Source organism: Platichthys flesus, chromosome 13, assembly GCF_949316205.1.
Source record: "Platichthys flesus chromosome 13, fPlaFle2.1, whole genome shotgun sequence".
Lineage (NCBI taxonomy): Eukaryota > Metazoa > Chordata > Actinopteri > Pleuronectiformes > Pleuronectidae > Platichthys > Platichthys flesus.
This window is the reverse complement of record NC_084957.1, coordinates 9,913,737-9,925,752: the sequence shown is the minus strand read 5'-3', so window position 1 is coordinate 9,925,752 and position 12,016 is coordinate 9,913,737. Positions and strand designations below refer to the sequence as shown.

At 43.7% G+C, this 12,016-nt stretch overlaps 1 protein-coding gene across 1 annotated transcript in view; it reads right to left on the bottom strand.

Annotated features, from left to right (window-relative positions):
• Positions 1-12,016, bottom strand: part of abca12 (ATP-binding cassette, sub-family A (ABC1), member 12) — a 50,605-nt gene that overhangs the window by 21,153 nt on the left and 17,436 nt on the right. The window contains exons 17-32 of the mRNA XM_062403066.1: positions 11,759-11,878; positions 11,472-11,562; positions 10,920-11,099; positions 10,200-10,536; positions 9,292-9,406; positions 8,360-8,689; positions 7,802-7,871; positions 7,575-7,709; positions 6,745-6,909; positions 6,329-6,512; positions 5,458-5,676; positions 4,578-4,774; positions 2,139-2,296; positions 1,260-1,493; positions 950-1,082; positions 19-265 (exon numbers count right to left, since the gene is read on the bottom strand). Coding sequence (XP_062259050.1) covers positions 19-265; positions 950-1,082; positions 1,260-1,493; positions 2,139-2,296; positions 4,578-4,774; positions 5,458-5,676; positions 6,329-6,512; positions 6,745-6,909; positions 7,575-7,709; positions 7,802-7,871; positions 8,360-8,689; positions 9,292-9,406; positions 10,200-10,536; positions 10,920-11,099; positions 11,472-11,562; positions 11,759-11,878 — 2,915 coding nt within the window. The remainder of the gene's footprint in view (positions 1-18; positions 266-949; positions 1,083-1,259; positions 1,494-2,138; positions 2,297-4,577; positions 4,775-5,457; positions 5,677-6,328; positions 6,513-6,744; positions 6,910-7,574; positions 7,710-7,801; positions 7,872-8,359; positions 8,690-9,291; positions 9,407-10,199; positions 10,537-10,919; positions 11,100-11,471; positions 11,563-11,758; positions 11,879-12,016) is intronic.

The following is a 12,016-nucleotide window of genomic DNA, read 5'->3' as shown; positions in this document are numbered from 1 at the left end:
CCTGCCATTAGAACTGACCTGAAGAAAGAGTAGCTTGGTCCGATGTTGTAGAGCGCGGGGCTCAGCTCCAGCTCAGGATAGTGCTGTAGGTCGCTCCTAATGGATCCCAGGCCCATTGCAAACACCACAAACAGAACAGGGAGCAGGATCTGGGCGATCAGGCCCTTCCAGTCTCTGCGGCTGTGGTGGAACCTCTTGACCAGTATGGCCGACATCTGCTGCCAGGCCAGAGCCATGCCAGAAAGCGTGGATGAGCCGGTGAGCTCTGAAAGACAAGTGAGCTAAAGGTTAACAGGGAGATAAAGATGGATGCAGAACCAGGTCAGATGAATACACTTTATAAAGTGTAGTAGCAGTACAGGAACCACCCAGCATTGGTATTTTAATGCGTTGGGTCAGGATGGTTCGAGCCTCCAAACATACTACACAATGTTGTACACATAAATTAAGATTAGTTCTGATTCATTATAGATGACTTAAAAGATTTATTTTTAGACCTTGATTGAAGCTAACGACTCCCAGAATAGATGAGAACATCAATAAACCAAGTTCCTAAACACAAAGTTGAACAAGTCTCAATAAATCAACTTCTCATCTTGAATTATGACCCTTATGAAATCCAAGTCTAATGCAGCATCTTATTCAATGTTTGCCTCCTGGTTTTATGTATCTAAGGCCACTAGTTTCCTAATTTCTACTAAGTAAACAATGCTATTCAGTAGAATAACATAACTCAAGACTAATAGTTAGATTTACTTAACACAGGCTTAAGGCAATCCGTTTCCAGGCTGTTTAAAGTAATATCAGATTTTGCAGTGTAACCTAATGAGTCATATCATATAAGGGTCAAGTTTGAAAATAAAAAAAAGAGTGTATCTTAGTATTTTGAACATTTTCAAAGATGTGTGCGGTTGACAGGAAGAATAGTTGAAAGGGAAGAGGAACTCACTGATCTTATCACCGAGGCTTTCACCGTTGTCTGAGGGGAAGCTGTCCACAGACCCGGTGTCAGAAATGCTCTCCGAGATGGACAGGGGGACGCTCTCAGCATCAGTGTTGTCACGAGTCAACTGGAGGAAGACCTACAGAGATGACAACTACACATCCACTTATCTGTGTTTGCTCGAGAGTCTATTTAATTTAATCTAATGGTTTATAACATCAAAATGTAACTCTGCAGCTGTGAGTGTGTTTTTTTTTCATTTGACTGCAGTTTGAACCCGTGTGTATTTATGTGTGGGTGTGCACGAGCGCACTACCTCCTCCAGGGTGGTGTCAGAGATGCCGTAGCCCCCGAGCTGCAGGGCCTCCAGGTTGGAGTCCAGCGCGGTCAGGAGGGAGCGGTACGAGGAGGCGTTGGCTGAGGTGAAGGGGGGCAGCGAGTAGACCAGGTCGCCCCCTTGGGCCTCCTTCAGCCGCGCTTCAGGTACATGGGCTTGGATGAAGTGCTTCAGTTCAGCACTGTCGATGACTTCAGCCTCGAGGTTCTGCAGCTGCAGATAGAAAAGGAGAAGCACAGAGACTATGGGTGAAACCGTATGGCGTGGCTCCGAATGAGCAAGATGGCAGCGTCTGTACATACAGTCTATGGTTATAACTAATAATGTTTTAGATACATAAAACAGACTGAAGACTCAGAACTTAACAAGACACTGTAGAAAACCTTTGGTATGATCAAAATACAAGGCCAGCATATTCAAAAAGGGAGACATTGTGGGATCTCAGACGATTCTTGTTGCCAGTCTTAGAGTGCACACTTCTAGTGATGTTTCATTTATTTACTTGTCGAGATGAACAAAGAAGCCATCCAACAAGCAGGGTAAAAAAAACACCGTTTTCAATCCCTACATTAGGAAAACAGCTGAACAATAATTATTCACATACAAGTAAGTCAGCTCTGACATTACAACACACTGTGAAATGTTTGTGCTGCCAGTGCACTATCCATATGTAATTGTTAATAAAACAACTGGATGAAATGCCTCAGCTTTGCATATATGCTGCTACTTTGTCTCTTGCTTCTGGTAAAACATGGAACCACTTGTCTACTGGAGAAACGTGTATGATTATTATTATTACTATTTTGCAGTGCTTTAGCCAAACATGGTGACAGGATGACTTTGAGGAGGGAGCTATACCTTTTTGGTGAGTGTGAGTTTGTAGCCCTGACCCAGCTTGTCTTTCAGGGTGAGGGGGGAGCCACAGCATTTTAATCCTCCCCTCTCCAGGAAGGCGATGCGGTCGCTGAGCACCTCGGCCTCATCCAGGTGGTGGGTGGACATGATGATGGTTCGGTCTGAGAGGACACAGACACAAAGAAATAATGCATGATGTGTGCATCGTAATAACAATCCCGGATCAAAAGAGACAACCAAAACTGAAGCTATAGGGAAATTAGAGGAAGATGAAGCAGATACGTTTGAGTAGAAATCAGCTGATATTTATAAGAAAATAATAAATCAAACTGATTCCCGAGATGTTTTTAACAAACCCTCACTACAAATAAGTAATTGAGGCTAATTGTTAACTTTATAATCAATAAGAAGAAAAAACTAATTCAACCAAATATTTAGAACTTCAACTAATAACATTAAAACGTTTTTTTAAAGTACAAACATCAAAGTAGTTATTTTCTGCATTGTTTATTCACTGAAATAAAAGTGTTCATGTCAGTCAACATAATAGACAGATACAGACGTGTCTGTAAAAGGCTCAGTTTAGACTATCAGGCAAACGTATAAGTCTGGCTCTAGTGTGAACATCAAACGAATGTATTACATGAAAACCCAGTGACTCATTGGCAGTCTAGTGCACATAGTGAATTAATGTTTACAATGTAAGTATTTATTAGTTTTGTATTTATTGATTTGTATCCTTGGTCGGATTTGAAAAAATTTTATTTTGTGAATTGCCAAAGCTTCTCTTGTACAATGAAAATAAAGTGTTTCCATTCTATGTCATTCTATTCTAGGCAACGAAAAGGGTAAAAAAACAACACAAAGGCCATGCTTAGATGTCTTTTGGGGAAAGTATTTTGGATCTCCACACTGCACACATCCAAACAAGCAAACTAAAATCCAGACATTACAAAGAGCGAGCTACACACACACTGTGTCACACACACACACACACACACATACACACACAAATCATCAGTGAGTAACCGCCGCGCAAACAGCAAGTGATGCACAAAGTTTCTGAAGAAGATTCCCCTGGCACCGAACTCTCACTAACATCAGAGACTGGGCCAATTAAAACAGGACATTTCCTACATCTACAATTACACTATATGACAGTTAGCGCTCTCCTGGCAGTCTACTGCCGCTCCCCGAGGAGAACATAGGGAAAAAGTTTACCCTGGATGGATCTGAGATTAATTATATACTGGACCTGCAGTAAGAAGCCTGAACAGGGAAAAAGCACAACATGGACTTTTTCAGGTTCACTGTACTTTCAGGGATTTGTGCAATGTCAATTTTTTTGAGTTTGGATTATGAGAATAACTTTAAAAAAGTACAATTTTATTTTTATTTGACTTGGTGTTGCATAAATAGGTAGGTAAACTTTGGCTACATACATACGACTAAACCTTTGTTTTAAGGCAGCATTTTAAAATAAAAAACTTTCTAACCACACAAGAGTTTTCCTCTGTATCAGTAATATTCCTCGTCCATGCAAACAGATGACAACACAAATCACATGACCATTCACATATGGGAAACAGTATGTCAATTCTGCAGACTAAGCCAGTTGCTTAGTTACAGAAAATAGTATGACTGACAAACAACGTGAAAAGTCAGACTAAAGATTTATATTCCTGGACTGACGATGAAGTAGAAACTGTAACTGACCACATTTAACTTTTTCCCCTAACAGAAAAATTGAAATAAAACAATGTGTGAACAGAAGGACACAGTTTTGACGACTATCGTTATGTTATCATGACTGGAAAGGTATGTTCTCCAGGTCTAGTGTTAGTCTTTGTCATATTTACCAGACACAATGAAATCAAATGTCCAGCTATGTTTATACGAAGCAGCCAAGTCGGGCATTAATACGAATATTTCTGAACATTCTGGATTTCTCTCTTCATGTTTTAAGATAGCTGTCAGTGGTCTGAAATGGTGGAGTGTGCCACTGAAATATGATGAGGACCAATTACTAGAACATCAATCTGATCCGTATTCAGTTTTGAGATATTAGAGGCGTCTGCTCTTTGATGGCAGAAAGGCAGCGGGGCAGGGAATGCATTGACTGTTAAGAGTTTTAGGAATAATAGAGTCTGGGACTCGTCAGCGTTAACATGGTGGAATGTGTTAAAGAGGCGAATAATAAGGCAGAGAGGAAGCAAGATAGAAAGTGAATCAAATCAGGCCAAGTATCGAGCCTTGAGGGACCCCAGATGATAAAAATATGATAAAACGAGAGGTAACAGCAATAGTAAGAGGTTAGAGTACTAATAGCAGGTGTAGCTTCGGATTCCATGGAGATTGTGTGAACTCAAATTAACAGGATGGCTTCGTTCAGTGTGTGTGTGTGTGTGTGTGTGTGTGTGTGTGTGTGTGTGTGCGACTCACTTTTCTTGTGCTGGATAACAATGTCCCAGATGCTCCGCCTCGAGCAAGGATCAACTCCTGTGGTGGGTTCATCCAGAACCACCAAGCGAGAGCCTCCTATGAAGGCGATGGAGATTGACAGCTTGCGCTTCATGCCGCCCGACAGGGTGCCCACCCGCTTGTGTCTGTGGGCGTACATGCCTGTCTCCTCTAGGGTCCTGGGGGGGGGAAGCCAATGAAAAGCACGTTTTTTTCTATGCATTACAACCCAGTTTGATTAAATTACAGTTCCATCAGACTTTTCTGAACCACAGGGACCAGGGGAGAGGTTCGGCTTTAGGCTCAGGCTTATTACTTCTCCTCTTGTCTCACACAAAACCTGCAGAGATGGTCCTATGATGCAGCTTGGAGGGTTTAACATGCGGCTTAGGATGAAAAAAGATTCTTCTCGTGCTTGCTCCCATAAATTCACCAAAAACGATGCCAGGCAAAAAGAAAATTACAATAATCTTGAATTATTTCACAGCTCTTGAGACGTTATATGGAACAGTTTCTGAGATCTTACCACAGATTGGTATTCTCGCACTGGATGTAACTTTAAATTACAGTAAGTACGGCCATAAAATCTGACGCTGTCCATATCTGAACATGACTTTGAGACTTTTTTAATTTCCCTGGTGTGACCGGTTACTGAGGTTGAGCACTGGCTAATGTTCGCTGTTAAACTCTCGTGGCCTCCGTCAATATTTCTTATTTTTATTGGCCCTCGGACGTTGTTCATGTGACGTCCAGGCATAAACCAAATCAGCTCCACAGATTAAACTGCATCATGCACAAACCCTGATGTCATCTCAAAGACCCAGTGATTGTCAGTACATGTCGAGGATGAGCGATCACTTACGATCGGACTTGCTCGTGCAGTTCCCCCTTCGACCAGTGAGGGGCCTTGATCTGGCCGTACAGCAGCAGGTGCTCCTTGGTGGTCATGTGGTCGAACAGGACGTCGTACTGCATGCACACGCCCAGCTCCTTGCGAATGTCGTCGATGTTGGACTGCATGTCTCGACCGTACACCTCTATTGAGCCGGATGTTGGGGCGAAAAGACCTGTCAGGAGAGACCTAAGCACAGAGCATGATCATTTAGTATCTAGGCACAAAACTTGATTGACAGATTTAGAATGAGGTGGGTAAAGTCGAGTCTGTGGAATTAATTAAAAACCGCCTCTGAGGAGGTTTTGATTTTTTATGTTTCATATTAGGGAAATATTGAAAATGTAAAAAATTTACTGGATAATGAGCCATTTTGGGAAATTACTTTTGCTCATATTTGCTTCCTGGGACAGCAAAAGGTTGAAAATGGATTGTATTTCCATTCCATTTTCTACTTTCTCTTACTTTCTTTCCTGGGATGATTTGTTCATGATTATAATTCCCTCTTGGTTTTCCTTTCTCCTTTCTCTCTTCTTTTTTATTCAGTCAAATCTCACTCTCTCTCCTGCACGTGTCATGAGTCCCACCAAGCGTAAGCGAAACGAGTCACAATTAAAATGTAAATGTAAGTGCTCCGGTTGATGAAGACAAAGCAGGCTAAGCGCTGCCGTGGTTCATTTGATGTGCCAGATTTGGACAAAACAATCTCCGTGTCAGCAGCAGACCCTTGGGATGATTAAAGGGATGCACAAATTAAATTTCAAAGATGCTGCGGCGGAAACGGGTTTTGTTTTCATCTTGCTGATTCAGTCAGAACTGAGAAAGATCGTGGCACACGTACATGGTGGTGGTCTTGCCGGCTCCGTTGTGGCCGAGCAACGAGGTGACGTGGCCCTCGTGGAAGGAAACGTTGAGGTTTTGAATGGCGATTCGGTCGCCGTACATCTTGCTGAGGCTGTGGAGGGCGACGCCCACCGGCAGCTCAGAGAAATCCTCGCCGGCCTGGAAGGAAAGGGAGCTCTTGCCTGAGAGAAACAAATGGAGACAGAGGGCAGCCTGTAAATCTATCTAACAGGGAACAGGTATTAAATGATGGGAGAGGGAGAAAGACATGGAATAAGGGGTTGGGGAAAAAAATGACAGACCATGAAAAAGAAGACATCATGTTCTTGCTTCAAAACACAACACCGGAGGAGACAGCATCGGTCATTAGTATCTGCAGTGAGATAGTACAATGTCTTTTATTTCTGCCCGTACCTTTTTCCTTGTCGTTGGAGAAGACATCATGCTGGTTGTTCTGCATGATGTTGTGCAAGATGAGTCCTGTGCGCGGCTGAGCCTTTGACTTAATGCAGCAGCACAGGTCGGCCCAGAATGAGGCTTTGAAGGGGAAGTACCACGGACATGGGATGCCATAATTTCCTGATGGATAAAAATGAATTTATCAACACATGAAAAAGAAATGAAGAGTTTTCCAGGGAGTTCATAAACTGCTGCATTGGCTTCATCGAATTGGGTTCGAGTTATATATACACTTGACTTGACATACTAATATAATCAGTATTTTGAGTGTCAGAGCTCTTTGTTCCGAAGACAATCGCTTTCTTCTTCCTTCCCCAGAGGAGGCTATGTTTTCATTTTATATGAATATTTTAATTTGAAGAAATGGGCGGATTCAGGAATTTTCTTTCACTTTCTTTGCAGCATTTCCCACAGAATTCCTTCAATCTAGACAGTAGCAGGGGTGCATGAGCTTCACTCTCAAGTGCAACAGATTAAGACGGACTGAGATCTGCATCACATGCCATGTCTGAATGGACGGTGAAAACTTTATGGATGACAGCGTAAGTGAGAAAATTGAAAGTGAGTAGCTGCACCCAGCTACATAGACATCTCTTGTTATTTTGAGGGGTGGAGCATTTATTTGGGGGTCATTATCAAACTGTGGCGTGACAAATCAGAAAATAGCGGGCTGAAATAAAAAGTCTGGCACATTTATGGAGCCAATATCGTAATTTAATGCAGCTTGATTGAATTTAAGAGGACTGTTGGGCCTTTATCTGATTTTTGGTGCTTTTTAATGTTACCTGGGAAGACCTTGCGGATGTAAGCCCCGATAATGAAGTAGAGGATTGAGTCGATGAGCATCAACCAGCACAGCCACCCGAACGAGGCCGTGTCATCGGCGATGGGCGACAGGTACATGTTGCTCCACTGAATCCCTGAAGAAGTGAATAGTAGAAGAGTGTTACATTAAGTTCCGCGGACTCGGCCGGTGTGTTTTGAAGCTGATCAGAGGTCTGCATGTTTTTACCTTCTCCTTGGGCCTCATAGCGAGACACATATTGACTGGCGTAACTGAAGCAGGTTGGGGAAAACAAACTCTGCAGGAGAACAGGAGAAGAATCAGACAGAATGCAGGAACAGAAGCGGTAAAATAAAAGAAGATCAAAGAATCTTCTTCCTCCCACAATGCCTATGTGTGATTCTACTCATCTTAGCTCTTGACAACTAGCAGTGTGAAGTGAGCTGTTTCAAAAGAGTTTCTCAAAAACATCATATACGGAATTTTGTTGGAGGCAAACAACACTGCAAAAATAACAATAAACGTCCCGATGAGAAACAGCTGAAGGCAAACCCCACTGTTTATCCAGACTCTCTCATAACAGTGCCGGCATTTTTGAGTCTGTGCTTATAAAACTTTAAAATGATATCAGTAAAATTGTATTTCGAGGATGGATAGAGTAAATAACATTTTGGAATGAAATGAAATGACAGTACTTCTCCTTATGCGCTCCTTATCTCCTCATTCAACTTCCTTGCAGAGTAAATTGCATTATTTGGTGTTTGGAGCTTCTACACATATCCTCACCAAAGCGCTCTTCTGGGAAAAGTTGAGATTTGTCTCTACAGCCATGACCACGATGAAAGGGAAGAAGCAGAGGATGTAGAGGAGGCTGCCGCTCAGGCCGGCGATGTAGGTCTTGTCGAAGAAGGAGCTGACCAGGAAGCTGAAGGCAATGATGCTCAGGCCGTAGTCGCACAGGTAAAGGAACAGGAGGAAGCCGTCGCTGTTGGGCAGGATCTTGCCGTATTTCAGCACCAGCGTGAGGATGATGATGGTCACCCCCAGGTGGGAGGCGCACTCCACGAACCAGGCAAAGAAATGGCTGAGCGGGTTGACGCCCATCATCTTCATGTACTGTGGGGCAAGAAAGAAAAGGAAAGGTTAAAAAGGTAAATAAAAACCACGGTTATATGCGCCAGACAGTACAGTTTCATTGTGACCTTTGACCAATTAAATATAATCTTTGCATCCAACTGGTCAAAAGTTGAAGAACAAGCTTAAAGGCAGATTTGAGATCATGTTAAAGAAGCTAAAAACATGTGTTGTGTGGTCACTGTCACCTTGACCTCTGGCCTCTGTCTAATCAATCTAACAGTAATTAATCCAAGGGATAAGGGAATAAAGCCTCCTTCCACTGGCTGTTGCCAGCAGAGAGGAATACATATTTAGTTTTTTGTTTTTTACTGGTGTCTGTGAATGTTTACAGCAGTGAAGACAAGGAAATACATGTGACAGTCTAAAAGTATAAGAATGGGAAAGAGGAGGACGTTCAAGTTTAAGAGAGAAAAGTAAAGTCTCTCCCGGCGTCTACTGCTCATCAGAAATAATCTGTATTTGTCAGTGATTGATTAACACAACCAGCCGACCCTATTATAACAGCAAGTCATGAAAAAAACACAGGTCCGTGATGAATGTAAAAATACACCCGGGCATTTTCATCATCTTTGAGCCCTTACCTCGTGCAGCCTCAGTTCTCTCTCGTGCACGAGCTTCTTCACAAAGTCGGCGATGAAGAGCACCCATGCTAACATCAGCATGACCGGGAAGACAAAAGAGATGGCCTCCAGGTACCTGGGGAACACAGAGATGCCAAGCGTTCGTCAAAACTGGGGGAAAACATCATCCAATCACTGTCAGGAAGAGGAGATGAAAAGGTCCATCACTCAGTCACCAGCTTGAGAGAGACGGGAAGAGATGCAGAGCACGGGAGCAACATCCAGGGAGGGTTCGGGGGGATTTTTGACAGCAATGTTCTGATCCTTGTGTTATTTACGCAAAGTAAAAGCCTCTCAATTTTAGCTTTTCAGTTCCGGGGCCTGATACATGGGGAATTTAGTGTTTGGAATATTTAATGCTGCACGCCCATATTTCACAGCTTTCATGTCAGAAACTGAGCTGAGTCATAAATCAGAATGATAGAGAGGCGCGGATCATCGTATCTTACAGTTGTTCAGAAGGCAGCGAGCCAAAGACAGTGGCCCACTAGCGCCTCGTCCGAGCACTGACACGGGCATTACGCTCCGGCGTGATTTATTAGACACAACGTTGTGTGTCGATGCACGAGTTAATTCTGGATATCTGTGCTGCACAGATGAGTGGTGTTCTTTACAAGTGGGTATTAAAGGCTTGAAGGGTGTCTGAGTGTTGTGTACATGTATAGTGAATGCACAACAAAAGTGAATATTCTTATTTAACGTGATATGTTCTCGTGAATGAACCCGGGTGATAATTAATAATGAGGATGCATTATTCCACATCATCGCTTGTGCGTACGCTCAGGGATCGTTTGTTTCTTTATGTTTCAATTGTGGCTCGTATTTGTTTACATGTACATGTATGTAGATCCATGGATGAGGGGACTCACTCATCGCGCAAATGGCAGGGGTAGGGGAAGGGCTGCAGCTGCACGGCCGGCTCTGAGACTCTCTTGCCGGTCTGGGCTTCGATGATGGCCCGGTCGATGTTCTCCTGCAGATACACGAAGCCCCGGTTGTAGCGCATGGTCTGCCTGGCCAGGATGTGGGGGTCCTTCACAAAGAAGGGGTCCCGCACTCGGTCCGTACGCATGACGTTGTCCATGTGCATGCGGATGGTGTAGCTGACTTGGGGGGGCAGGGATGATCCGGATGATGCGTTGGAGGAAGACCTGGCGTGGCGGCTCTTGGTTGAGCCGTCATCTTTGGGAAGCTTGAAGATGACACCTTAAAGGACAAAATGAATGTCATTGCAGAGACTGTTTATAAAGAAAGACGACATGACAACTCCCTAAAGGTGAAGCCAAAATGTCTTCGATGGCCAGCTAGTGGCTGGCTGCAGTGCAGGTCAAAAACCCTGTCTTCTCCAGGTTAGTGGATTGGACACGGATCAAAGTTAAAGGTCACAGTACAAAATGTAGCGGCTTGCTCTCTAACTGGAACAAGAAAGTGGGATCACATTACACCAGCACTAGCCTCTCACTGGCTTCCAGTCAAATTCAGGATTGATATTAAAATTTAAAATGGTCTGGCACTATCTTATTTAGGGTGAACCGCTGCACCTTACCGTTAACATTCCTCTATGTCCGTTATACACAACATTTACTCACTTGCGTAGAGATCGCGATCTTTGGCGAGTTCCTGGGCTTCGTGGTTGAGCTTCTCGGCAGAGTCGTAGCCCCGGTAGCGGTCGAACTTGATACAGGAGGACAGGTCGACCATCAGGGTGGACAGGGTGGTGATCTGATTCAGAATCTGTTTGTTCTTCTCCAGCATCACAGACATGTTAGCTTTGGAGAGACAAGAAAGACATGAAGCGTGCATAGTCGATATTCGTCTTTGATTGCCGTCAATCCAAATTAAAATAATGATATTTACTGTGTCTGTTCCCGTTAATGTACATATTAGCTAAAATAGAAATACACTAGAAATACACTGACAATACAAGGTAATCCAATTAACCGCCTGCACGTCAACGTCAGACTCCCTGGAGAAAAACAGATGACTGACATGTATAATCCCATCAAGCAGAGACAGCTAAAGACGTATCCTATTAGCCTACGTTCTGACATCGTGGCCATTTGAACAGGCAATAAGGGAGGCAGGAATATAAAGGCACGCCCGGTATCTGCTGTTTACCAAAGTATAAGACCTTCACTCACAGAAGCCGCTAAGTGTGTCTTTCATTTTGCCCACATCGATGTCAGTCTGCATCTCAATGAAATTCTTCACAAAGGAGTTGCTGAGGGAGCTCTGACGGGAGGGGAGAGAGAGAGAGAGAGAGAGAGAGAGAGAGAGAGAGAGAGAGAGAGAGAGCGGATAAGATGGTTCACAACATCAACATTCAAGATGCCGAATCATGTTTGAGGACAACGGCAAAGTGAGCCGGCAAAGATAATCAGATATGCAGAAGACAGCTCGGACTTATTTTCTTTTTTTTTTCAAATACCTGCAGCATCGGCAGAGTGTTGCTGAGCAGCTCAGCAGAATTGACGATGTAGTTGGAGGACTGGATCCAGTCTTGTGAGTTTTTCCTCAGGTTCGCAAACTCCTGCAAGGTGGCATTGGCCTGGGAGGGGTGAGGACAGGGAGGAGAACGTGTGAAATGGCTGCTGTATCAACCAGAGTCCATAACCTCCCTTGTGTGCGTGTGAGTGGTGTGTGTGTGTGTGTGTGTGTGTGTGTGTGTGTGTGTGTGTGTGTGTGT